This window comes from Filicampus tigris, chromosome 9 (genome assembly GCF_054856515.1).
Source record: "Filicampus tigris isolate MCC_2025a chromosome 9, RoL_Ftig_1.0, whole genome shotgun sequence".
Classification (NCBI taxonomy): Eukaryota; Metazoa; Chordata; class Actinopteri; order Syngnathiformes; family Syngnathidae; genus Filicampus; species Filicampus tigris.
In genome coordinates, this window is record NC_141225.1 from 6,574,847 (window position 1) to 6,602,470 (window position 27,624).

The 27,624-nt window shown below is 40.6% G+C and overlaps 2 protein-coding genes across 4 annotated transcripts; one reads left to right on the forward strand and one right to left on the reverse strand.

Moving 5' to 3' along the window:
• Positions 1-522: 522 nt before the first annotated feature.
• rps10 (ribosomal protein S10) lies at positions 523-4,695 on the reverse strand. The gene is made up of 6 exons (XM_086040651.1): positions 4,561-4,695; positions 3,993-4,142; positions 3,722-3,896; positions 843-920; positions 690-745; positions 523-602 (listed from the first exon to the last, which is right to left on the reverse strand). The coding sequence occupies exons 2-6, from the start codon at positions 4,140-4,142 to the stop codon at positions 561-563; spliced, it is 501 nt and encodes a 166-aa protein (XP_085896777.1). The 5' UTR covers positions 4,561-4,695; the 3' UTR covers positions 523-560.
• On the forward strand, positions 3,722-27,624 carry pacsin1b (protein kinase C and casein kinase substrate in neurons 1b). 3 transcript variants are annotated; one of them, XM_086040650.1, is made up of 10 exons: positions 3,722-3,961; positions 18,348-18,457; positions 22,054-22,210; positions 22,292-22,527; positions 22,734-22,889; positions 23,131-23,306; positions 23,388-23,508; positions 23,584-23,708; positions 24,734-24,930; positions 25,122-27,624. In XM_086040650.1, exons 2-10 carry the CDS (start codon positions 18,398-18,400, stop codon positions 25,229-25,231), a joined length of 1,338 nt encoding a protein of 445 aa, XP_085896776.1. In that variant the 5' UTR covers positions 3,722-3,961; positions 18,348-18,397; the 3' UTR covers positions 25,232-27,624. The 3 variants fall into 3 exon arrangements, with proteins under 3 accessions (XP_085896776.1, XP_085896774.1, XP_085896775.1); XM_086040648.1 differs by lacking the exon at positions 3,722-3,961 and adding an exon at positions 5,979-6,208; XM_086040649.1 differs by lacking the exon at positions 3,722-3,961 and adding an exon at positions 14,335-14,530.

The window sequence follows — 27,624 nt, forward strand, 5'->3', positions numbered from 1 at the left end:
TAGAAAGATGGCGGCAAAACATGTCAGCTGTGCCCAATTAGTGATTACTAGACATGCGATATGAAAATAATTGATGTTGTGATCAAACTTTTTGTTTTGCATATCATTGAAAGAGTTGATTTTTAAGGGTTTAAAAAAAATCAAAACATTATACACAGTGATAAATTGTCTTACAAAAGGTACAGATCCACTGTGAGCTCCAATGTACACATTAGTACCGGTAAATGGAAAAACTAGTTGAAGTTACTCTTAAGAAATTTCTGACTGCACACATGATTTGCAAAAAGTGTGAATATTGTATTGAATGTGAATATTTTCAGGACGTACTTCTAATTGTTAGCTCCAAAACAAAGAAAATTTTGTTAGAAACATTCTAGTCCATGAATGTACTGGTCTAGCCAACTTGATGTAATTGGAATGAATGTGGCCCCTAAACTGAAATGAGTCTGGTACCCCTGCTTGAGATACAGTATTCTATTCATTTTAAGATTCTATATTCAAATACAAAACTGAGGGCTTGACTTGTTTTGGATTTTCTTTATTGTACAGAAAGTAAAAATTTACTGAGGCTGCTGTCCTCTGCCGCGCCCAAAGCCGCCCCTCTGAAAAAAATAAAAAATGTTTTATTAAAACATATTTTTTCAATAGGTCTTAACAGTATTGTCACTGAAACGTGCGTCTATACTTACAAAGTGGAACTCTGTGGCAGCTCCAGCACCAGCCTCTGCTTTCTTGTCAGCACCAGCTGAAAGATTATAAATTAGCCACGTGTTTATTTTCACTATTACTACTTCAAAATCATTAACGCATCTACGTGACCGCAGAAGATGTACAATACATACGTGGTGCAGCAGATCGCCTGTAAGCATCCCTGTCAGACTCTCCACGGTTAAGGCGGGCAGGCCTGTCTCCTTCTGCTCCTGCAACAATTGACAATGTTCAGCTTCTCCACAAAAAGGTGGAAGCGATCATCTGTGTGTGGGTGGCGAGCGTCCAAGTGCAAAGACCTTCCTGTTCCCCCTCCAGTGGTGAGTAGTTTGAACTCAAATATGATGTTACAAAACATGTGACTGCATTTTAACTGTCTACAACTGAGTTGTGTGTGAGGTGCGACAATGGAAACTCAGTTTATGCAAGCCCTTGTTAGGCACGATTTGTTTTTCGACCATTATTATTCACAACTGAGTGTTTTCTTGTAGGTCTTAAGAACACATCATGCTGTTTTGCATCGAGGAAGTATCGGCTATGTTTTGGTTCTTTAGGTCGCTACTTGGACAAGCCCTCAATGTTTCCTTTGTATTTTTGTTGACTTCACATTGTCGGCTGAAGTTAGGTAGCTTGAGATGTTGCTGTGTAAGGCTCCTTTAAACTCCCGCGACAAATGCACCATTGCATCACACGACCGACACGTGCTGCGCAGCGTGTTAGCCGACATGTCTGCGACACAGGCCGCGCACATGTCAGAAATTGTTGCTGCGTATACGACGCCGCAGGCATTCTCTCGTGATTGGTCCGTTATGTCACATGTTCCAATGAATTACACTTTTCCCCGGCTCGGTTCTTTAAGTGATTTATTTATCAACAGAGGAGAGGATCCGCACTTGTTGCTGCTGCGAACCAACCTAGTTTAGCAGCGGCACGGGTGTTATGTCACTGTGTGTGTAAAAGCATACACACACACGTTCCACCTTTTAAATGCATTGTCTAGTCATCTAGGTCCCTTTGTTGTAGCAGGCACAATATCCATTGTTGTCGCCATCGTTTTGTTGTTTGGCAGTAATGACGCCGACCGGAATTGGCCATAAAAGGAAGACAAAATTCCGCCATGCGGTGTCCTCGTTAGTATCAGCCATAGTGACAACTCCCAGACTTGGAGTGAAACTGCAACATTTTCAAAACAACGCGTGTGGGTTGCACACGAGTATAAAGGCAAACTGCGTGCGACATTGCCGCAGTGACGTGCTCATCGCAGGAGTAAAAAGAAGCCTTTACATAGTGCACAGCAGCACCTCATGAAAATAAGCATTCATCTGAGGCATTTCAAAAGGTTTTTTTTGTGCTTATTGAGTGTGACTGTTCAATAAGGCGCCATGTGGCCAACCAAAGTTGTCTTTAATAAAGACGAGAATCACCATTGAATTCAAGAACGGAAAAAGCGGTGGCTTGCCCTTCCAAACAATAACCTCTCCACCTTTCATATGCAAGTAAGAGTTTTCAATAAGTGTCCAACAAATTTTTACTACATTTTTTTTTTTTTTTTTTTAAATCAGAGACACAAGTAAACTTCTAGATTTGTTTTTGCACTAATTGCGTTTTAACGGTCTTTTGTTTTTATGTCCAATGTTTACTTTAAGTACAGCAATCTGCATGCAGCTGTGGTTGTGCTCTATACAGTTGTTTTGATGATATAATATCAATATGCAATAAAGTAATATATTTAGTAATGTTTATGAATTAAGAGTTAGGCTGAGCAACAGGTAGAATGTTTTTCTGAAATGCCATTGGTATAAATCACAATGCCTGGTAAAATCTATATTGGGGGGGGGGTTAGGGTTAGGGGGCGATATGGAAAAAAAAAATTCTATATTTTTTCCAAAAACTCATTACGATAATTTGACGATATTCTACAAAAAATATTTTAAATCTGCACTAGCTTCACAGACCAATTGTGGATTGACAGTGTTTGTGAACATCTCTTTTAAATGGCTAAATGCAGCTTCTGAAAAACAATGATATTCTACAATATTTAACAATAAAGAACAAAAAAATATGTATAGACTTACATTGATTTTTGGGAATATTTATGTCATTTAAATGTCTCTGCTGTTATTCCATAATGATGTGACATTTTGAGCAGCAGTAAGTACTGGTGTACCACTGCTGCCTACTAAAGCAATCAGAATGAAAAAAGGTGTTAACTACAGCAATCAGAATGACAAAAAAAAATGTATTTGATGTGTGACGAAGTGTCACCCAGCGATTGAAAAAAAAAAAAAAAAAAAAAAAAGACGTCATGACAAACTTAACGTCATAACAAAACTGCAATTGACCGAAAAGTGCATTTTACCACTCATTCATCTCTGTGATATGTAGACTTTATTCATGTTTGGGTGCCTCCTGGCGTCACACGTATAAGCCGTCGTAGTTTGTGCAACATGCCTCGGGAAGACAGGCTAGTTATGAATGATGCGGACTAAAAGCGAGTACACTGAATGTTAACCAATCATCCAGGATGTGAAATTTGACTTGCTCGCTAAAGCACTGAGTGTGTGTGTGCGTGAGTGCGTGCGTGCATTTATATTTGTTGGTTCAACTCAGCCACTGTTTTCTATGTGTGTGTGTTTATTTTGTTTAGCGTGCTTGCGCGGTCGCCACGTTTTCCTCGTAATCCATATGGCTCGTGGTACAGAGAATTGCTATTCACGGTGACCGTTTTGGCACATCTAACAAGGTTATTCCCACCGACGTCCTGTCAACCCCAAACCATTTACAGACTACGTATGACGTGGACTCGCGTGGACTATGAATCGGATATGTGCAGGTTGAACTATTGCTGTATGTAATGAATCTTGCTTTTTTTTGTTTGTTTTTTAAGGGGCCAAATACTTGAATTTCATCACACAGTCAACTCCAATGCTTTGTGCTTCTTGCGGATTTAACACAGCCCTGGCTATTCAATCAAGCGCAACTAAAATGTACGAATTCAATTAATCGGGCTCACCCTTGGGCCTGGGCCTGGCAGTTTCGGGGCGGGTCTGGCGACGCAAGGTCGCGGGTACGATCTCAGAGGGCAGGTGAAGGAAGTCCCGCAGGTACTGGATGCCCTCGTTGGTGAGGTACCAGTAGAAGTGGCGCCAGGCAAATTGCTCCTTGACGTAGCCGCACGACTTCAGGGACTGCACATGCATAAAGCATGCATGTTATGTCCAATACGGTATGGACGAATGAAGGATTTAGAAAGGTATGTGCAATGGGTCCTATCCCACACTCACCTGCATCGCTTTCATCACATGAAGGTTGGGCACGTTCTTGTCGGCAAGCTCGGGATGCTTGGCCAGGTGGACGTCCTTTTTGGCCACCATGACTCCCTCCTTGAAGAGGAGCTCGTAGATAGCAATGCGATTCTTCTTGGGCATCAGCATCTGATCATATTGAACAGAAAACGCGCCGTTAGCATGCTAACTCGCTAGCCCACCCACTTATGTCCCATGTAGCGTGAGTGTGTGCTTCGCGGAAGTAAAAACAATTAACATTAGCACCAACGTAAAAACAAAGGCTCATTTGTTTTTCACATTTTGCATACGCTGGGCACACTGACATAACGACAGGCAGAGGCAGCTCGCTTCAGCCAAGAAAATGGCAGCCATCGGGGAATATCTTAGAGGGTTGTCAGCCCTTATTTTCTCGCGTTAATATCAGCTGGTTCATAACAGTGACTTTCGAAATACATCAATTTATTCGACCCAAAGGAGTACAACACTCGGATGTTCGCAGTGGATTTTGATTAAGAGTCACGATGTGCCAGATATATTTAGATTTGGACACCGGTAGCATCTTTACCTTTCCACTTGATAGTAGACAGGAGCCGGAAGGACCGTACGTGGTTGGTGAGGAGGGTTTATTCTTTCGCTCGGAGCCTCTTTCCACATGTCGCCTCCTTTAGCGGTGGAGGGGAACTGCAGCCGAACCTGCCTCCTTCGAAAGGAAAAATGACGACACAGATGTTTTATAAAATTTATATGGATCATGCTATGATCAATGGAAGATCAATACTGTAATTTCATGTCGTTAAAATAGCATCGTAACCAAGTAATCAGCTTGTCTTGAAGTCAATTTGATTATTCTTTGTAATTATGTTTGTATTATTTGTAATAAATTACAATTGGCTTTTCTTAGTTTCTCATTAGTTTGCTAACATTGTATACATTTATTTTGTTAATTATTTATTTACATACATCGGAGAAGTACATGCACATGTTTAAATTACATTAAGGTATTTCAGAATTGCACAATCATAAATGCCAAAACATAAAATAATGATATGTTCCCGCGTTAACAGTCAAAAGTCATAAGTTTCCACAATATATTGGAAATATTTCGCGAATTGAATTTGATTTTTAAACAAAATTGATCTTTAAGATGAATATCAAGGTGGATTTGTTTCTGTACGGCTCGTTTTGGATTGAAATAAAATGTGCCTCGTCCACACACAGCATGAAAATATGGCTTAAAGACGTAACGTATTTCCTTCTGTTAGCGTGAGTAAGCCCTGGCTGCAGAGCGCAGTTCAAGGCGCGGCTAGTTGTGGAGTGGACCTAAATGTTTGACTCCGCCCACATGAATTCTCTACATCTAAATGCCTTCTTTTTTCTTTTTTTGTGTAAAACTGTTTCCTTGGCGGCTATAATAATGCGCCGTCCTATGACGTCACATTTTAAAAACACGTATTTTTACAAAAAAAATTACAAACTATCAACCGACTGAAACCCTAATACCCGAGAGTTTGCCTTCTGATGGGGACATGTGGTATTACATATCACACTCATTTCTAAGTGGAGGACGTCTTTTAACAACTTTCGAACTTTTGAACCCACTAGCCTAGACACTCAGAACCAACACCAACTCCCCCATTTTCAGGGCCCCTGAGCACGCTTTACAAGCTTTCTCTCTGCAACCCTCTGTTCACCCAGAATGGACGTCAAATGGCCGTTTCGACCACTTCTGTCCAACAGCTCATAGCTCCGGCCCGACTGACTGAGGGTTGAACGTTTGTAATTATCTTTGTTCAATTAAGTATTAAAAAAATTATGTTCAGTAAAGTGTTGAAAAGTAGGCGTGACGTCATAAAGCGTCGCATCATTAAAACCACCAAGGAAATAGTTGAACAAAAAAAGAATAAAGAAAGCGCTTGGAATCCGTGTGAGCGGAGTGGAGACAAATCTTTAGGACCTAAAGGTTCGAGCCACACCTCGAACACGCTCTGCAGCCAGGGCGACTCCCTCAGCGTATCTGGTGCTTGGGTGGATGAATTTATTTTGAAATGGCCGTCTACGTGGTGGCCTTTATTTTGAAGCAGATCAAAAGCTTCCGGGAACTGCGCTTTGCCATCTCTATCTTGATGCCATCCCGCTTGTCTCGACATCCCCCAGCGTCTGACGATGCTACCCGTATTGCAGGTCTGAAGCGAGCAAGTGGATCGCTCTCGTCGGTATGTCATCTTTTCAATTCATTCATATGATTACTAAACATTAACTGCTAGCTCTCTATCATCTTACGTGCGCTGTAACTGCGATTAAAACGTAATTTAATAGGAATTATTTTCATTTCACGACAACGTAGGTGAGAATGGAAACCAAAGAGTGTAGTATGATGTTACAACAAAATAAATAAATAAATGAATAAAATGCATTAATAAAATAATAATTAAAAAAAAAAACAGTGGTGGTGATATAGCAGTTTCGTAGACAACCACATACAGTGGGTTCACTTTTTAAGTGTGGTGTCATTTGAGCCACCGATATTCTGTTCCTGCTGCTGCTGTGTCACTGGTTTCATTTCCCATTCAAACAAATTCATTGCAGATTCATATTAAGACAATCAATAGTAAAGAATGCATACAAGTGTGCAATTGCATCCGACCTTGATGTTGTGCCTCCTGGGTGGGCTCTGTCCGCGGTTCTGAAGTGTCTCAGCACAGGCCTGCTGCACGCAATGTGAAGATCAAGCAGCTGAGCTCACGTTTACATGAACCTGGCCAGGCGATGTTAGAGGTGACATTTCAATTTTGCATACATACAAAAATGAAATAACCACTCGATAAGTAAAAGTATTCATCAGGTGAAGGCCCCTGTTGTTCGTGTCGCTATACAAATTATGTGCCATTGCATCAGTGGCTATACAAACTTAAAAAAATATATATTCATTTGTTGGTGAACAGCTTGCATTGTGCATGCATATATTTATTTTTTATTGTTAAAAAAATCATGCTTTTGTTTTTATTTATTTATGATCATTAATACATTATTATTAACTCATTCAGTGCCATGGAAATATTTATATGTCTTGACATATAAATATGTCTTTGAGATTGAATGAGTCAATCAATATTTCTAACTCATTCACAGCCAAGGAGATATTTATTTGTCTTCTCACAGTCCAGCTATTCAATCCCAGGAATTTATTTATGTATCCATTATCGATACCGCTTATCCTCACAAGGGCTGCGGGGCGTGCTGGAGTCTATCACAGCTGTCTACGGGCAGCAGGCGGGGGACACCCTGAATTGGTTGTCAGCCAATTGGAATTTATTTAGATATTTTAAAATATTTTTCAAACATAAGGGCAAAAGTGGGTCTGAAAATGTCTGAAAACGAGTTACTATTTATTTGTAAATATATTTCTAGATGTCAATTAATTTTCTAAATAATTCATTTTTGTATGTCATTTTCAAAGGAGCATTTCTTTGAATCTCCACACCCACCCACCAACCAGTCCCAACCCCAACCAAGTTATTCATGTGTTGAACTTAATGATAAAAGTTACCAAACAAAATCTACATTTATTAGGGAACCTGTTAAATATTTTATTCTTTGTATTTTTTAAATGATTTTAAGAATAAGAATAAGAATGTCTTTATTGATCCCACAGTGGGGAAATTTTCATTGTTACAGTAGCAAAGATATAGGTCACACAGGGGCGGCGGCATAATGTGGCCATTAATGTATAACATTGACGGCAAACATTTAGAATCAAACCTATGTAGATATACGCAGTAACATGTGTATATACACACATTTCTTTGTTGGATTTGAACATAGTGTATTTGTATGTTCCATTCTATTACATTCTACATTTATATTGAGATTTATATTTTTTCTTAATATACCTGTATATTGCAAGTTGTTCTATTTCCTTTTTTTTTTCTTTCATTGTATTGTGTAACATTTTCAGCCAAGACAGGTATTGACAGGTATTGTATTACCTCCGCCCATTTTACCCATATTTGGTGATTGGAGTAATCACATGGTTCTACCACTTTATTGTGAGGCTTGTGGCATCCATTTTAACTTACTACTAAATATCTTAACTTGCTGATAAATAAAAAGATACATGGTTGCATTATTTGTAATATGTAGTCTGAATGAGTGTAGGAAAAAAAAATGTTTTTTTCCCCATGCTAATATACTGTATTTGATAAGGTTTATTATAAGACATGTATCTCATTGGATGACTTGATTGTCACATTATCCATTTGCATGAACAGACAGACGAGGCGTCACCAGCTATTAATGTAATTAATAAGACTCAACCCCAAAATTGTCTTTTTCGACCTTGTCATTATTCCCGAGGGACATGATCATCCCATTCCGTGTCTCCCGAGGTCAGCGTGTCAACATCTGCTGCTCACTCTTCCACCTGCTTCTCTTTTAATGACCTCAGAAGTGCCTAAAGACTGTTGACTTACAGGTTTAGATTTACTTCGGATAATTACGATATCTGTATACCATTGGTTGGGGAATTTTTTTTCCAGTTTAGTCACCCCGCAGACAAGCTAGGTTTGTCATAAGAAGGAATTCCAAGTGTTGTCAACTCAGTTTATTGCCATATAGGCTACCTGAAATGGGAATTCCATTTTTGATTCAATTACAATGTATTACATGTTTAATGAAGATTGTACCTAAATACATGTTTTAAAACAAACTGTTCTTAAATAATGAATGCAAATGAATTGTACCTTAAAGTTAGATAATACAACTGAAGTGTAGAGTAGTTAGGCAGTGATTCTTTGATGTACCATTGGAGGAGGCCCACAATGTGAAAAATCACTGATCTAGTCAACGCTGCAACTTTCAGTCAGTGGTTGATATTCGAAACACATATACAGTAACTTTACAGAAGTGAAAGTTTCATTTCAGTCGTGAGCTACAAAGTAACTCAGACAGTAGACCTCAACCAAGGCCAAAAACAGATACACAGATGCGTGAGAGAATTGTATCATTAACAGTAAGGCCATTGTTTGGGTGTCATTTAATGTAGGTATAGTATGTATTTTGTTTTATTTTTTATAATTTAAAACAGTTGCCAGATGCCTCAATAATTTTTTATTAATAATTTTACTCAAAATGCCCAGAGGATCAAGAAATAGGGCACACTTTGAATTTTCATTGGTGGAGGCAGCACTTCATACACTACACTCAGCCACCGCGTCCACAAATTCACATAGCAATCTAGTATATGCCTGTGTTGCTTATCAGAAGCTAAGGCTAATCGGAGCATGGCAAAAAACTCACGGCTCCTGCTTATCTTTTGACTTTGACATGATAGCATGGATGGATTGATTATTAATAAAATATGGTCTGGTCTTAGTGGAGGCCATTAACAGCTCATGTCATCACTGTGCTTAAACGGATGTTCTCCAAGGCTATTGACTATATTATACTGAAAGGATTCAGCCATCCTTACGTACACTTAAAATATAACTTATATTTAATGATTCATAAGCTCCATTGATTTCATTCCAGGTGCTGTTTGGGCTGAAGTGTTCCTTCAGTCATTACGGCTATAAGACAGCTGCTCTTTTATAAACCTAAGTGTCATTCACAGTGATATACTTACTGTATTTGATTCAAATTGGAATAACTTTACTGGGGGAAATGTAAGCTTGGTGTTGCCATGGTGACAGTGCATGCGTGTAATTGATTCCCGTTGGCGTGGAATGTTTGCTTGTGCGGAAATGGTTGGATCCGTGTCACGTGATGATTTCAATGTTTGATATGGATCCTGCAATCAATGTAATTCGCTGAAATAGCCTTGGAAAAGCCAAATTAGCTTATGTTGAAGTCCTTTTGTTTTTTGTTTTGTTAGTCATTTTCATTTGTGTTTTCAAAGAGGAAGTCAACCCAAAAATGTTCTTTACAATATTATGTGGTATGCACCTTCACTAGTCTAAACACGTCATTCTGGTTGTATGAGCTAAGCAGCTAAATCCATCTGTTTTTAGTCATCTCAGCGGGAGGCCATTTTACCACTTTTTGTCGACTGAAAATGACATCACAGTTGCTCAGGGCTAAGCCAATAACGGCTCACCTGTTTTCTGAAGCTGAGCCATGATTGGTTATTACCTGAGCCCTGACCAACTGTGATGTCACTTTCAGTCGACAACAAGATGGCCGCACCCAGAGATAAACAAAAACGGGTGGATTTGAATGCTTAACTCATTTTCCACAAATGCTATATTCATCAGAATGCCGTGTTTATACTAGTGGGGCTGCATAGAATATATTATTGTAAAGAAAAATTGGGGGTTGACTTTCACTTTAATATAAAATTATAATTGGCTTTTTGTGTTTTTAAATGATTAAACTTTAATTTTATTATTTTTTATTATTATTATTATTATTATTATCAGTAGTAGTAGTAGTAGTAGTAGTAGTAGTAGTGGTAGTAGCAGTATTGTTGTTATTGTTGTTGTTGTTATGAAAACCTGATCTGCTAGAGCAAAAACAAAGGCAGATTCAGAATCAGCGCAAGAAATAATCTGGCAAAGTTTACTTGCATTTCTGATTAAACACAATTAGTAAAAATGTGTTGAACAGTGTTATCGTTATGTGTGTACCCCTCTTAAAGTATGTAGTAGATCATTAAGGTGAATCCCCTCAACTTGGATGTGCTGTCCAGACCTGTGGCCATCAGCTCATTCCACACCGACAAAAGAAAGCCAGACTCCATTTTAGAATTGCCTATCAATATCCAAGAGATAACCCTAGACTTGAAGCCATTCTCTACTCTAATTTGCGAAGTCATAAATTAGCTCACACAATGGTGGGATGGAACACAGAGGTCAGATAGAGCGAGCCCACCCACACCGAGGAAGAAATCTGATTAGATGACTTGCAGATGGCCAGAACATCTGGCTGTCTGCGTGTGTGTGTGTGTGTGTCATCTGTATTAGACATTACACTAAGACACTCAATCAATGAATGGAACCGTTAGAGGTTAGGTTAGGACAATTGCATGTATTGAGCTTCGTGAGAACAGTTTAAGGAAGGCCCTATTCTGTCCACAAAGCCCTGTTTGGTGTGGAACAAGTTATTCATTTGAACAGCATTTCATTCATCCATCCAACATAGAGTTGGACAAAATGGAGAAAAAAAAATCATCTATCACCATATAGGCCATTTTATGTCACAATAATGATAATGATAACTATTAGTTAACTATTAGTTTTGTTAAAGTTATATAAAATAATTGCCATGTTTTGTCAGCCACTGCTTGTTGCAGACAGTTCTTGTTACAGTAGAAGATTTTTCAAATATCATATCTTGAATCACTGTCAGTCCTTACGTTATGTGAAACTACATCAGCAAATATGGTCATGCTTTACTACCCCAAAAAAGGGTGCAACCAAATCTGTGCTGGTGCAACCAACTGAAAAAGTTGCTAACAGCGCAAAAGTTAGCGTAGAGCACTGGTAGGTGACATAAGCGTGTTACGGCATGCATGTCCAGCCCAGCGAAGCTGTTTTTGGGACCGTCTCCGTTGTCTTTTGCTATTTATTGTGTTTTGATGTAGCCCAAAATGCTAATTTAGACTCACAATCTGCGAAGTGAAACCACTTATTTCAAGGCCTGTGTAGTTTGAAGGAGTTGGAATAACCAACATGCCATGACATGGATTTTTGTAAAAAGTTATTAATATTTATGGGTTTATTGTTGCTAGTTAATTATTTCCCAAAGTGGTAGTGTTAGTATTCATATTGTCATTAGGGTTGCAGGTGAGCTGGAGCTGACTTTTGGCGAGAGAAATGGTGTACAACCAGGACTGGTCGCCAGCCAATCACATGGCACATATAGACAAATGAACATCCACAGTCGCATTCACACCTAAAGCCTTCAATAAACCTAACATGCCGAATTTGAGTAATAATAATAATGATAATAATAAATATCACCTATACAGTGCTTTCCAAGACACCCAAAGCCACTCCTGCACACTTCCTTTCAGAAAAGGCATTACTATTCTCATACGTGTCCCTCCTCCCTTTTGAATGGGAGCCGACCCGATGGTGACTCAGTGCCGTGTCAACCTTGCCACCCCTTGTCTCTCCTCCATGTTCTTCCTCCCTTTCGCCTGTGATCCTCCCTCGCTAATTATTGATGGCCTGATGTGTCTTTGCAAGGAAATAGCAAAGTTCACTCTTGCAGTGTGAATGCGAGTGCATGTGTGTGCATGTGTGTCAAAGGCGTGCTGCATAGTGGCGCGGTGGAGCAACAGCGGCATCGGGAATACTTCAGGTTCTGTATCTGTTCTCATCCATTGTCTGTTTTTTTAAAATTGTTTTTATTTTAACCTGCTGCATTGCGAACTAGTTGTTAGCACGTCTGCCTCATCACATCTGCCAAATTCATGTCTCAAGGCAAAACTTGTGTCAGGAGATGATTTTTTTTGGGGTAACTTTCCAGTGAGCACTGTTTTTGTTTCTCTGGGGTCAATTTTTGGATACCTAATATACATACAACAGAACACAGTCTTGCAAAAATTCAGAGTCACATTGATCCCAAGGACGGCCTTTGCTCTGACTGGTGCTGCTCGGACCCCAATGAAATACGTAACGCCAATGAATTAGACCAATGGCTAAAAACTGTCATTTGAAATTGGAAGTAGTATCGTGATGATACTATCATGCTTGTGAATGTATAGCAGCATACATGGCAATCCTGAAATAGCAAAATACAAATTAAATTTTCTAGCAAGTGTTTCTTATTCCAGGTTTTAATCCCTTGAGAAGTAGTATTACTGTAGGCCCACGAAATATCATTAGTGTGACTCTCGGTTTGACCCTCTCCCCCTTTTATAGCCACCGTATATCTCTACTCTTGTACTCTACTCTTGTATCTCTGCGAAGATCGCCTCCGCCCTCTGTGTAATCAGCTTCTCAAACACTGCCTCGAGCTTCAACTGACCTCCGCCGAGGTTTTTCATGCTGTTCGTACACTCCAAACACTACGTTATTATGCTCTTTATCGTCATGGTAGGTGCTCATTTTAGTATAAGGCTGCATTGCAGGTCCAAGTGCCCAATTCCGATTTAAAGCATGTGCTTCCATACACGTTAACTCGCTTGTCTTGGTCACGTGATGTGATTGTAAAAAAGTAAGCCCACAAGCGAACAAAAATGAGCAAAAGCGTCTTCAGATAGCCTCTTCAGAAATGGAAAATGGCCAAATGATAAGACAAACAAGAACTTCCAACTTTCAAGAAAAAGAAAGCTACATTTAAGAGACAATATCAGCAGTCCTACTTAAAATTACAGGTTTACCGCTACAGTTTTACAGTACAGCAATCCAAGTGTGCCTAATATATGGCAACAGACACACAAATGGGGCGATAAACCCTTCAAAACTGCCTTTCCAATATCCTATGTTTGTGAATCTGAATTTTTGGCAACCAAAAACCAAATTACAGAATATTGGACTGTATTAGAGGTCTGGTGTCATTGTCTCCCATTGTCCCAAGATGGCACCAAAAAGAAACTTTTGTTTTTTATTTTTTAATTTAACCTTTATTTAGCCAGGCAAAACAGACTAAGAACTAAATTCTTATTTACAACAGTGGCCTGACAAGAGGCGAAGAAATAAAAAACAGTGCAAGGCTCTTAAGGACTGTTTTTATTTGTTTACAGAGGTGGGCATTCCGTCAGACTGATGGACCGGTCCATCAGTCTATAACTGACGGATGCCCGTTTTGCTAACAAATTACGGGACACCTTTTGAACCAGACTAACTGAGAATGACGGAAGTGGGTTTTCATCCGACAATGTAATTGGCACCAACCGCTTCCATTAGGGACGATCCGCCAGTACGTCACTGATGGACCGTTAGTCCGTCACTGGCAGACACCTGTTTTTCTGACCTTTTTTGGCGGGACCGACTGACGAACCGACGGACTTTTGACGGACTGACTGACTGACGGGCTGACGATTACAAGATCGGCAGAATAGGCACGAAAAATGACAGACAGACGAATGACGGACGGGTACCCTGGCCGCTGTCGTATGACGAATGACGGACCAGCAAAATTGAGTAAAACGCCCACCTCTGTTTCTATGCCGATCCATCAAAATATTGAGTGAAAATGGTCCTTAGTGCAATCAAGGTTGGGGACCGCTGTCTTAAACTGTCCAGTGTAAATCCATCCTTAAGGAGCAAATCTGTAAACCAAAACAAAACCTGAGGAGCTGAGAGGCGTAACCAGCCCTACGCCCAAGCAGCAACACACCCACCAACTAGAGCCCCCCCAACGACCGCCTCATTTCTCCTCCTGTGTCCCTCCGGCTCAACGCTCTGTCAGAACCACTCAAGCTAACCACGACGGGATTATCGCTCTCTCGCTGAGATACACAAACACATATTATCCTCGCTGAATCTGTTGATGTTCTTGTTGCTCCGAAGTGGAGGAGATTGTTGTCCAAGACCACGTGTCTTCTTTCTCTCCTGGCTGCAGCCTGGGCCGCCGCTAATGGAGGACTGGGGGTAAGCTTTTGTTCAGGCAGGGGGTTGTGCTGGTCTTTGTCTTGTTGAGTTGATGCCTCTAGCTCGCCATATCGGTAGTTGCCGTTTTTTCCCTTGGCTAAGGGACGAGCTAGGGGATAGCCTTTCGTTGTTAGTGTGTTATCAGCTCGGTAACGTTGGTTTAAAAGTGGAAGAAGCTGTTAGGGCTGCGTCAAACAAAAGCCTCTTCGTGTTGTGAGGCGAATGGATCAAATAAGCTTGATAAACACTGTCTCATCACCCTAAACCATTAACTGGATTTGGGCCACAAATTTTCAATGGAGTGGATTTTAGATTTGGGAGAAAATCCTCTCTCTCTCTCTTTCCTGCTCTCTCCACCACTCCAGTGACATCTCTCTCTTGCCCCCTTCATTGTCATAAGTGTCGTGATGGTTGACCCAAATACCCACGCTGCTACTGCCCCACCCCCCGTCCCCAACTCACTGATCTCTCATCAAAACACATCATTCTCTTTCTATTGTTTCTGTCGCACTTTCCTCGAAATGTTCCCTATATACAATCTTTTGCTCTATAAATTAGGGATAGGCCAGTATGTTGTTTTTCAGGGCTGATACCTATATCGATTTGGAGTAATCAAAGAGCTTCATAACCAATATTTGGAGCCGATATTTGTTTGCTGTAAAAAGGAAACATTCATGTCAAAATTTTGAATAATACAAACACCAACACTTCATTTAAGTGCCTTTAATCATGTTTATTTAACAGCTTTTCAGATTTTCAACATGACAAAGGTTTTTTTCTTTTAATTATAGATAATGGATTATTATATATGTGTAATAATATATTAATCTTTGATTAGACATTGTAATAAAAAGTGCAGGGAGCTCCCAGGCACAGCAGCAAGTCTTAGGAAGTTCAATGAAAACTTAAACAAATAAATAGCTCCCTAAAGGTTTCTACAGTAAATAAACGTTCCCAAAATTTCAGTATATGTGAAATGTTTACTTTAGCTTTGTTCAAGTTCAAACAAAAACAAAAAGTGCAGGTGCGGTGCAAGTTCCCAGGCTCAACAGAATCTCTTACAACATGAACAGAATTATACATAAATAAATAATTCCGTGAGGTTTACCCAATTTTAAGATGATCAGTTATTGGCAAGTAGCTTTTGAAAAATTTCCGATCCCAATTTGTGTCAAATTGCCCAATACCGGCGCCGATAATCGGCCAGACAGATAATCAGTCAATTCCTAATATAAATTCAAAGAAAAGGTTCAAGATCTAAACACAAATTGATGGAACCAATTGTACTTGAGAAAACCAAAAGATTGTTTTTAATAGATAAAAATCAGGCTTTTAAAATATATGGTCCATGTTTGACTCTTTAAAAATTGGATTACCCAGAAGGTTTGACTGAATTTATGACAAATTATGAAGCCAGCAGATCATTTTTGGACCAATAAGGAGCTAAACACTTCAGATGTGACTTGTCCTTAGAAAACTTTCTTGCTTTGCCCATTAAAGGCCTTAGACTTGACAAAACCTGAATTAGAATGTACCCCAAAGACTTAGAAACAAGTAATGGATTTGTGGCAGACAGATTTGAACTGAATGCGCTCCTTCCTGTAAATGCCTAAACTCATCTCACTCTGCGAATTGTGAATTTATTTTACTTTAATGTGACTTAAGTCTTTCCCCTCAGAGACATGAGTCTTCAAAAAACCTTAATTTGAATTTGTCAAAGACTTGGCTTAGCCTTCCCTCAATTTGACACCTAAAAGTAGGTCTCTCTTAAAGGTGTCAGACTTGACTCAAATGCATCCTTTGAAGGCTTGAGATTGGACTGTTGTCCCTCAAATTCCTGAGTTGTCACTTTATGTCTCGTCCAAAGAATCAATGCTTGAATTACAATGTGTAACAATCAAATATTTGAAACCTGACTTTGATTGAAGTCTTCAGTCTTGACTTGTCCCTCAAAGATTGAGAATATACTTGAATGTTTATGTAACCAGCCCTTGAGGACACAACACCACTCTGAGACCTTGATTTGAGACTGGTCATTGTGCCTTGATGACTTCAAGACTTGGGCTGTGAACATTATTTTCCCCTCACCTGATATCCATCCATTTTCTCTGTCGCTTATCCTCAGTAGCGTCACAGGTTTGCCAGAGCCTATTCCAGCTGACTTTTGTGCAAGAAGCGGGGTTGACCCTTGATTGAACGCCATCCGATCGTAGGCTAAATATAGACAAAACATTAACAAAAAACAACTTTATATGCTTGTTTTGGATGGAGGAAACCAGAGTATCTGGAGAAAACCCAAGCAAGCATAAAGAAAACATACAAACTCCACACAGACTAATGTTTACAGTACATGCAATCAATAAACCTTTTAAAACCCGAATATTGGCAGTACTGTATTAGGGTTTTTAAAGGTCATATAAACACGTGCAAAAACCAGAATATGCCCTTATTCAGGTTTTTAAAAACCCAAAATAAGACCCCTGGTCTACCTTTTATGTAACTCGAATATTGTGTCATCGAGTGATCGAGTTACCGCTTTCGGAACAAAGCATTGGTTTTACGCATGCACTTCCTCTAGTCGCGAGGAATCTTGATCTCTGTAGTGCAGGAAGTACTTCTATGTGTGCCATCCTCACCTTAGCAAGCCTAACTCGAATACATTAATTTCTCTGTGTCGTTTTCACGTTATATTCTGTCTCTACGATGAAATGGCAGAGTGTGCATATAGACACACATATATGTGTGTGTATAAGTCTGCATGTCTCGCGTGCAACTCGCCGGAAATACACAAGCAGAGCTAAACAAACATGGCGAAGCTCAGAGACACAGCTCAAAAGCACACTTTTGGAGTGAGGAGGAAACCGCAGCTGCTTTATTCCTATGCGGGAGTGACTGTCATGCAAACGGGTTATTCCGAATGTTTCAGAAATCGAAATTTTGACTGAATATTGACTGCATGTAAACGTAGTCACGGTAAGGCCGGAGCCTCGATACAAACCCACAACCTTTGAACTTTGATGCATTGAAAGGAAATGTAAGAAGTTTTAACAATTTACATTGCGGGGCAAGATAGGGGTAGAATGACTCATTGGAGAACACACCTAAATTCGAGAAACTAATCTTTAATTCAGGTTTGCACAAAATTATGTTTTTGAATAATACTGCTTACTAACTACCTCAGAAACCAACTGGACTGCTGGCTTTGTCCATGGACTAAACATTTGCACAATGCAGGATGTTTCTTCCTGTATTTATATTAAGCAAATGGCATCTCTATGTGTGTGCTATAGAAAGATGTACAGTCATTTCTGGTATGTGTATACGAGAGTCGTGGATGGAAATTAGCACACAGAGCGCTGTGAGCTAATTTGTCTGGACAATATTTGACTGGATCTCTTTGACTCTTCATTCTCCGAATTAATTTGCAACAACAGACTTGCGTTTTGTTGACGAAACGGTGACTCTGCAAGTTTAGGCTCCTCTTGTCCCCTAGGAAATGTCACGGGTCGATTCCAGTGAAGATTAATAGCCGGTATTTCCATATATTGATCTCAGCCCAAGGGGAGTAGAAACATACAGAAAGCATTTCAGGGTTAAGAATCTGCTTGTTTTCTTCATAGTGTTTCACCTTTAGATTGAGACTTTGTACCGTGTAATGTCTTAAAATCAGCTTTACCTGTGGAGAAAATATGTGCACGATTGCATAACTATCTAATATTACTAAGTACACTATCCTAGGGATTAAAATATGCAATGCGGCATTGGAATCTTCTTATGATGCAGGATTTTCATATGCTTTCTCATCTCGCCCTCGCAGTGCGTGAGAGGAGCTAACGAAGACGCCATTGCCCCACCCCGACTGCCACCATGTCTGGCGCCTTCGAAGAGTCAGCCAGCCTGGAGGAGAACACCGACAGTTTTTGGGAGGTGAGGATGACGGAAAATGAAAGCCTTTGGTGATTAGACGTCGGAGCATGGTATGAACTCTCGGTGAACCGGCCTCAGCTGGGAGCTCTGTTGTGATGGATTAATATATTTATTTATCATCCTGTGTACAACATATCCCAAATGGCTTATGTATTTGTCACTTGCATATGTCATAAATGTCATACATACTTTTACCTTAGGGGTCAATGCATGTCTCTAAAGTCCAGTGTACACAGTTTGTATCCATTTTCTATACTATGTTCATTAGAATCATGGGTGAGCAGGAGCCTATGCCGGCCGACTTTGGGAGAGAGGCATTGTACACTCCGGTCTGGACGCTAGCCAATCACAGGAACCATATAGACAAATAACCATTCGCACCCATATTCACACCTATGAACACTTTAAAATCTTCAATAACCCGAACATGCATTTTTTTTTTTTATCTGGCAGGAAGCTGGAATACTCAAAGAAAACCTATAAGCTCCAGGAAACCGGACCTGAGATTCTAATTCTAAACCTCATAACTGTGAGGTAGACATGCTGACAACTCAGCTACAGTACAGCTTCTCGTACACAATAAGGATAATTATTGGACCCCAAGTTAAATAGTGATACACAGATTATGTTTTCCTCATCATGCGTGGGTTCTCTCACATTTAAAAAAAATGTTTAAAAATCAGCGTTTGCTTACTGCTACTGGATGCACCGAAAATCGGTCTCCAGCCCTAAAACAGGCTCTTGTAGTACCAACACTGACCTATGAGAGGTAGCATGGTGCCCCAAGACATGCGGACGGACCCAAAAAAAAGTATGAAAAGGATTTTAAACCACAAATATTGAACAGGTTCAACAATTATGGTTGGCAGCCTTGGCCTTTTTCCCAGCAGATCGGTGAGAACAATTAGCACCGCCTACACCATGGGACAATTGGTCAGAGTGTACTTTCACATATGTGAGAAAGGGGTCTTTTCTCACTTTGGAAGTGGTGAACAGTGTTCAAATTTGACCAAATTTGTTGTCTCTAGGTTCAAAAATGTACATGTAAATGTGTATGTGTATGTGTGTTCACGATGACATGGTATCACCAACTAGGGTTTCCAAGCACAAGCAACCCATGAGTAACTGGAGTTCCCAGCGGTCATTCATTATATATGAGAGTTGAACACTGTTGAGCAACAAGGAGGCAATATGGCAGTTTAGTGGTTTTGCTGCATTCCAGCAAACTGGGATGAGAGAAATCTCCCATATCTGACAAGAAGAAGATCAAGAACTTCTCACACCACAGGATAATTGGTCAGTGTAATCTTTGAGAGACATCCGATAATGTTTGCTGACTTTAATTGGAAGAGGAGAATCATGCTCAAATTCAGCCCAATTATTAGGATATGTTTTCCTCACATTAGGTTGGTCCTTAAAGCGGAAATCAACCCAAACAATGTTTTTTTCAAGAATATGTTCCCAGGAGGCCCACTAGTTGAAACACGGCATTCTGATTAATTGTGGAACTGATTGTGTTTGTGGAATATGAGTTAAGCAGCAAAATCCAAACGTTTTTAGCCATCTCAGGGGGCGTCCATTTTGTCGTTTCTGTCGACTGAAAATGATCACACATGCTCAGGGCTCAGGTAATGACCAATCACGGCTCAGCTTCAGAAAACAGGTGAGCTGTGATTGGTCGTTACCTGAGCCCTCAGCAGTTGTGATGTCATTTTCAGTCGACAGAAGTGACAAAATGGCCACCCTCAGAGATGGCTAAAAATGGGTAGATTAACTCTTATTCCACAAACGCAATATGTATCAGAATACCTTGTTTCAACTAGTGGGCTTGCATAAAACATATTCTTGAAAAAAATATGTTTGGGTTGACTTCCACTTTAAGGCGTAATAAGTGATGTCAAACTACTTTTCATTGTAGGCCACATCATGATGGTTGGCCTTTAGGCAGTCGGTAACAAAATGCAAAACAAACTGTACATCTTTTGTACAAACAGCTTGAGTCTTTTCCCTTTAGGAAAATGCAACATCGGGCATTTGTCTTTTTATTTTTAGGGAATGAACAGTGCACACAAGTGCAACAGTAACCGTCTATATAATATACTATAAAAACACAAAAACAAAATCATTTGAAATTGCTTTGACTCCATCCGAGAGAGCCCAAGAAAGGCGGTGGAGGGCCAGATCCAGCTCGCGGGCATTTAGTTTGACACCAGTGTTCGAAATTGAGAAGAAACTATGTGTGCCTTTCCACTCTGCAGTGTTCTGTTATCAACACATCATTCAGTCACACATTTAGCTGGAGCAGCAAAGGTGTCGTCTTCCAGCCTGCCGTCACTACATCACCGCGGCTCACTGCATCGCAGTGCTGCAGTGCTGCTGACTCAGCTGCTCTGCCAGGCCGACGATTCATCTGCGGGTGTAATGCAAGCACTTGTCGTGTTCATTTCAAGCAGGGGTGTGGCGTTGCTCAACATCAACATTAAACACCCGGAGATTTCACCATTTCATGAGCTTCGAAGTTCATTTATATCCGTACAATAATTAAACTGCCAGTCTCCCGGGAATAGCATAGTAGCTGATCAGTCACACCTAAGCAGATAGATCATACTGTCACACAGTTCAGAGTTTTGTGCTGTGTCTTTTGAAATGGAACGGTATCTCGTCTGTATGCTAAGCTTCTTCTCCTGTCTTTGCCTCCATTTTTTTTAATTACACGGTTACCATGACAAAAATAAGGTTATTCCCACAGAGCACCTAAACTGCTTAAGATACAAATCTTAGTCAATACAAAAAAAAAAAAACAGTATTCCTTGCTTCCCATTTTTTTGTCTTTTGACAAATATATGCTATAAACTGTGGGAAAGGTTTTGGGAAAGACTTTTTTGGCATGACCGTGCCCCAGTGCATAAAGGGTTTGGTGGGTTTGGTGCAGAGAAACTTGAGAGGAATTTCCACAGAGTAAAGGCTTTTCTTACGTTTAGGATTACGGCTATGATTAAGAGCTAGGGTTGTGGTTCGGAGTAAGAGTCAGGTTTAGTGCTTATATTAAGCGGGTATGATTAGGGTAATAGTTATGATTAGTGGTAGGGTGGTGTTTTGAAGTGAAGGTTGCGTTTAGTGGTTATATATCAGGGGTATGGTTAAGTCTGTTGTTAGGTGGTGCTGTTTGTTTTTAGTTAGCTAGAGTTATGGTTTGGGGTCAGGTTCTAGTTTAGGGGTTATGTTTTTTGTCATGTATAGTTTTATGACTATGGTTTAGCGGGTATGTTGAGAGGTTAGTGTTATGTTACGGACCGGTGTAGAGTTATGTTGAGGGGAGAAGGGTGAGCGATTGCTATTAGGCAGTATGCTTAGGTTTAGGTTTGGTAATAAGGTTATGGTTTGGGGTTACCGTGTGGTTTACAGGTTACATTTAGGGTTATGGTAGGGAGGTACACTTTTCAGAAGACTATAAGCGGTTCAAGCTCAAAAGGGGTCCATCTCCAAACGTTCACTTGTTTTCACTTCCTGTAGGTGGCCATGTATTATAACAATGTTCAGGCTACTGATGTCCATATAGTCATGTCTGAGTTAGAATCTTCTATTCTATTGGAAAGGTGGGGAACTACAAGCGTACAGTGAAGCGAATCGATGACGGTCATAGGCTCTGCAATGACCTCATGAATTGCATCCAGGAGCGAGCTAAGATCGAGAAAGCCTACTCCCAGCAGTTGACTGAGTGGTCCAAGAGATGGAGACAGCTGGTGGACAAAGGTCAGAGGTGTCTGAAGCTCACAGGTCTATGAAATTTAGGTCTACAATGATGCTTACACTTCATCCCCTTGAACCAAACAGGTCCTCAGTATGGCTCGGTAGAACGTGCTTGGATGTCGCTGATGATGGAGGCGGAGAAGGTCAGTGATCTTCATCACGAAGTGAAGAACAGCCTAATGAATGAGGACTTTGAGAAGGTGAAGAACTGGCAGAAAGACTCATACCACAAACAGATGATGGGGGGCTTTAAGGAAACCAAAGAGGCAGATGAAGGATTCAAAAAGGCCCAGAAGCCCTGGGCTAAAAAGTTGAAGGAGGTAAGGGAACTTGAGGGGAATTTTCCCATATCAGAATATCAGCTGTGAATACAAGGCAGCTATAGACTTTTTTGGGTGGTTGTAGATAATAAGTTATTGAGTTTGTTTTCTTCAACAACCAGGAGATCTAGTTCTTTCAGATTTGGCTGTTTGTGGATTACCATTACTTGGTTGACAAACGTTTCTTTTGTCATCTTTTCCACCAGCTTGAGGCCGCCAAAAAGTCATACCATGTGGCCTGCAAAGAGGAAAGGCTCGCATCTACCAGGGAGGCCAACGGCAAGAGCGAAACCTCAGTGACTGCTGACCAGCTAAAAAAACTCCATGAGAAAGTGGACAAATGCAAACTTGATTCACAGAAGGTGAGAACGTTCAGAAGATCCTGTGTTCTAACAAAAGACACAAAAACACATTTTCTTAAGAGCAGAAGCTGCAATGGTTGTTATCAATATTGTTAATGTGTGACTCAATACCGCACCCTCACCTCTCTCTCTCTCTCTCTCTCTCCAAGGTTGTCAGGACTCCAACTTCAGCAGATCTCTGCTGTCCTTTGACCTTCACACCATTGAGTAGTGATTCCTTTTTTATGTTTTTTATCTTTAGGCCAAGGACAAGTATGAAAAAGCTCTGGACGAGCTCAACAAGTGCACCCCTCAGTACATGGAGAATATGGAGCAGGTCTTCGACCAGAGTCAGCAGTTTGAAGAGAAGAGGCTGAGCTTCCTCAGGGAGGTACTGCTGGACATCAAACGCCACCTCAATCTCACAGAGAACCAAAGGTTAGATTCATGTGATGACTGACTCAGATATGGCAACCTTTATTCAGAACTATAATCTGAACCCTGGCTGTCTTTGCACAGTTACGCATCAGTGTACCAGGGACTTGAACACGCCATCACATCGGCCAGTGCTCAAGAAGATCTACAATGGTTCAACAACAACCATGGCCCCGGCATGCACATGAACTGGCCGCAGTTTGAGGTATTGTCTTTGTGTCGGCATCAGCGCAACATCCGATGGCGGTGATTCAATCATTTACACTTGTTTATTTTGCAGGAGTACAACCCAGAGCTTACTCACAGCATCACTAAGAAGGAAAAGTCAAAAAAAGGCAGTGATTCCATCATGCTGACCAATGTTACGGCGACAGTTGACCGGGCCCAAGCTGGAGACCAGGGCAGGTGAGAAAGTCTTGTTCTGCGAGTCCTCAGTTTACGGTAGACTTCCGTTGCTATGGCGGCGATGAAACATAATTTAAAAAAAACTTCAATTTAGAGTGTGCCATTAGTTAGCACCAACTCATAATTACAGTTAATATTTGTGTGAAACACTTCTAGGCTATAAATATAATACCAATAAAAAACAATAAGAACAGCACTAACTGAGTGGACTGTTGTAAACTGATGATTCCCTGTAAATGTCTGATCATCGGTGTCCTTTGTCAATGGAGATTTAGAGTACGTGGGTGGGTTGGCAGGTCTATAGTTGCATTCGAGGTCGACCCCATTTGTATTGCTGAGGCAGTAGCCCTGCCCAAGAACTTGGACTGGGGACACGGGAGCTAGCTTGTACAAGACTTGAAATCACTTCCTTGAGTAATATTTCCACCAAGACGAGTCAATCACAGGGCAACGAATGTCGGCTGTGTGTGCCAATTAGAGGTTGACATTCAGGAATCCCGCGGGATACCCACGGAATGGGAGTCAACTTTACCATTAATTACGGGATTGGGCGGTACAGGATAAAAGGTTCACAGCAAATGACCTCCAAAATGGATGTGGTATAGAAGTGGGAGTCATTCTGAATAGGAGCTGTTTTCATCGGCAGTGAGACAGTACATAATTTAGAAAAAATGTTTTTACTGTGGTGTAGGACTGGGATGGGACTGGATTTTTTTCAGGAGTGGGGTGGCAAGGGAATGAAAATCCAGTCCCGTGTCACCTTCTAGTGCCAATGCAGCACCAGTGACCTTTGTGATGGCGTACCAACCACAATCAGATATGGTACGGTGTACGGTTAGTTGTAGTTTTCATTGATTGATTGACAGAGAATTGATAGCTATAGTTAAACAACAAGCACAAATCAGATTAAGATCTAGCATTCCAAAGTGAATACCGCTCAGTAAAAACGTGGCTTCTGTATGTGTTGTATTCAGAGGTTCTGAGACAATAAAAGTATCGTTTTCTTTGGTCTTTGTTTCTTTCAGCGTGAGCAGTTACGAGAAGAACCAGGTGCACAGGGCCTCCAACGAGTGGTCAGACGAGGACCAGACGGCGCCAAACTCGGCCAGCGACACCAACGGTGGCGGCAACCCTTTTGATGAGGACTCAGCTGGTGGTGTCAGAGTGCGGGCGCTGTACGACTATGAGGGCCAGGAGCAGGATGAGCTCAGCTTCCGAGCAGGTATGTGTCACATGATAACCCATTGTCCTCGGTTCTTAACAGAGCGCCCTTGCTACTGCGATGGCGTCACCAAAATTTTTACACAATCCAGAACATGTTATATGAACCAAGGGCCCCCTGTACCAGACTGAGTATTAATTGCTTTTTTTTTTTGCTTGTCATCGTGAAACTGTTTTCCATTCTCAACAAAGGTGATGAACTGACTAAGCTGGAGGATGAAGATGAGCAGGGCTGGTGCAAAGGTCGCCTGGACAGCGGTCAGCTGGGTCTCTACCCCGCCAACTATGTGGAGCCGATCTAACACTCTCACCGCCATGGACAAACTCTTAACTGGACTCAATCATTCAGGCGTGGATGCACATTGACCATCTCCGCCTTTTTCGAGCACCCGAACTTGGTTTCCCCATTCAGGATCATGCAACTGCTAATTTTTCATCTTCAAAGCGGTGCCTGGATTACCAAGAACGAGCTATGCATTGTGCATTCAATGTATATATTTACGTTGTTGTTGGTTTTTTTACCATCTGGATGCTTGTACAGTGTTAACGCCTCATGTGTTTTCTGTCATTGTGAGTTCTTGACATATTTAGCCTTAAAGGAATAGTCCAGTCTGAGATCATGCTACAGACACACACTAACACCTATGACCAATTTAGCGTCTTCAATGAATACACCTGTTTTTAGAATGTGGGAGGAAACCAGGGCCAAGATTCAAATTCATGTGTCGTCTTCCACACCGCTTATCCTGTACAATGTCGCGGGAAGCTGCTGCAGCCTATCCCAGCTGACTACGGGCGAAAGGCAGACTACACCCTGAACTGGTCGCCAGCCAGTCGCAGGGCACACACAGACGCCGTCACTGAGCGGGAACCGATCCCACGCTGCCTACACACAACTCAGGCGTGTGTACCACTACACTATCCGCGACTTCAAATTCAGAACCATAAAAATGTGATGCAGACCTGCCACCTGCGCACCTTTCTGTCAATCACTCAACAACTGACCGGTAAAAATGAAAATGCTCGACTTGTAAAATTTGATTTTTACACTTGTGTACTGAACACAATGGGAGAATTTAGCAGTTTTACCGTTTTTGTGCTAAGATAATTCAACTAGGTAGGAGAGGTTTTTGTTTTTGTAGCAGTAATTTACAAAAATATTTCTTTTTTACCTATTCTAACATCAAACTTCAGACATGGTGAAATTCGGCAGACCGTGAAGTCTTTGTAAAATATGTGATTTTCATAATGACAGTTGAATGGCAAGAACAAAGACAAACAATAATTGCTAGCAGTTAGCCCATGTTTTCTACCTTCGTGCTAAGCTAAGTTAACCAGCATACATTGGTTACACTATATTTATCCCATGGTTTCTTCCTGGCCTCCACTCCAGTGAAATATTGTAACAACGGTTGCACAAATGTACAAGTATTGGGTTTATATCCATTCCAACATCTAACAAGATGTGTTAAACTTTGGTAAAGCTAAAAACGTTTGTAAAGTAGGTGAGTTTTGCAACTCCAACAACTAGCCACCTAGCATCAGTACATAGTTGTCGCTTCCACACCACAGTAACGGTTTAATAGCAGTATTTTTTACTTTTTCGAGCATCTCATGCCAAATGTGTTAAACCGCTCTGTATTTTTTTTTTTAAATCAGGCCAAAACCTTGTATCTACGAAATAGACTCTTTTCAGGAGACCCCAAAAATGACAAGTTTGTTCAACCATTAGCATTGCATGGTGAAAGAGAGCAAGCTATTTTTTAACTTTTGATTTGTCAATAATGTGTAGAAGTAACACCCCTGACCAACAGTATAGATTTTAAAAAATATATGAAATTCACCAAAATGTGACTTATGAGGTTTTGGCCCGATGCCAGTGATATACACAACAAATTTTTAGATAACTGGTTTTGAAATCAGAAGCCATTAAATTGTTTGTTCAACAATTTTTCAATTTATTTTAAAGGGGGGATTGGTAACAAAAAATCTTGCAATAACTCATATCTCAGTAGTGTTAAAAGTGAAGACAATTTGAAAGAAACATGAAGTCGACACATGATTTGCCTTCACAGGACACATAAAAGGATGTTGCAGGCCATATCTGGGTGACTTGGGTTTGACACGTGGTTTAGAACTTATATTTTATTAAGGGTTTTTCTTAACAACAACAACAGAACATTCATACAATTGTAGGCATCCCAAAATGCAATAAAATATAAATCACTATGGTGATACAGTCATTCCCAAATGCAGCCTTCCTATGCAGCGATAATCGAAAATATGCTTACAATGATCCAAACACAAACCATTATGCAACCAGAGCACATAAAATAAAGAAAAAACATATTGCCTATTCATGCATTTGTATTAAATCCTCCACAGGGCAGCACAGCGTTTTGAAACGTGACACGTAGTTTAAACAGTGTGTCTTCTCACAAATCCTAGACTATTCCTTTATTGCTTTTCCTGACATTTTATCTTGCCACCTCACGTGCATTTGCGAGTGGCTTCGCATTTGTTTGTGCTTGTCTTTGAAATTAAATCAAGCAAACAGTGAAACAGATGGCTTACCTGAACAGCACATCTTTCATTCAGACCACGGTTTCCCAAACTGTGACGTTCGGTCGGGTCCAAAAATGGCTCGACTCTTAATTTTGGGGGCTGGGTGTCTGAATAAAACCCTGCAAGCTGA

Excerpts from the sequence above, each read along its gene's own strand:
- pacsin1b (XM_086040650.1), top strand. The coding sequence starts at position 18,398 with ATGTCTGGCGCCTTCGAAGAGTCAGCCAGCCTGGAGGAGAACACCGAC. Across the intron at positions 22,890-23,130 it reads GCAAACTTGATTCACAGAAG|GCCAAGGACAAGTATGAAAA; the intron begins GTGAGAACGTTC and ends TTTTATCTTTAG. Across the intron at positions 23,509-23,583 it reads TGAACTGGCCGCAGTTTGAG|GAGTACAACCCAGAGCTTAC; the intron begins GTATTGTCTTTG and ends TTTATTTTGCAG.
- rps10 (XM_086040651.1), bottom strand. The coding sequence starts at position 4,142 with ATGCTGATGCCCAAGAAGAATCGCATTGCTATCTACGAGCTCCTCTTC. Across the intron at positions 746-842 it reads CAGGCGATCTGCTGCACCAC|CTGGTGCTGACAAGAAAGCA; the intron begins GTATGTATTGTA and ends ATAATCTTTCAG. Across the intron at positions 603-689 it reads CTGCCACAGAGTTCCACTTT|AGGGGCGGCTTTGGGCGCGG; the intron begins GTAAGTATAGAC and ends TATTTTTTTCAG.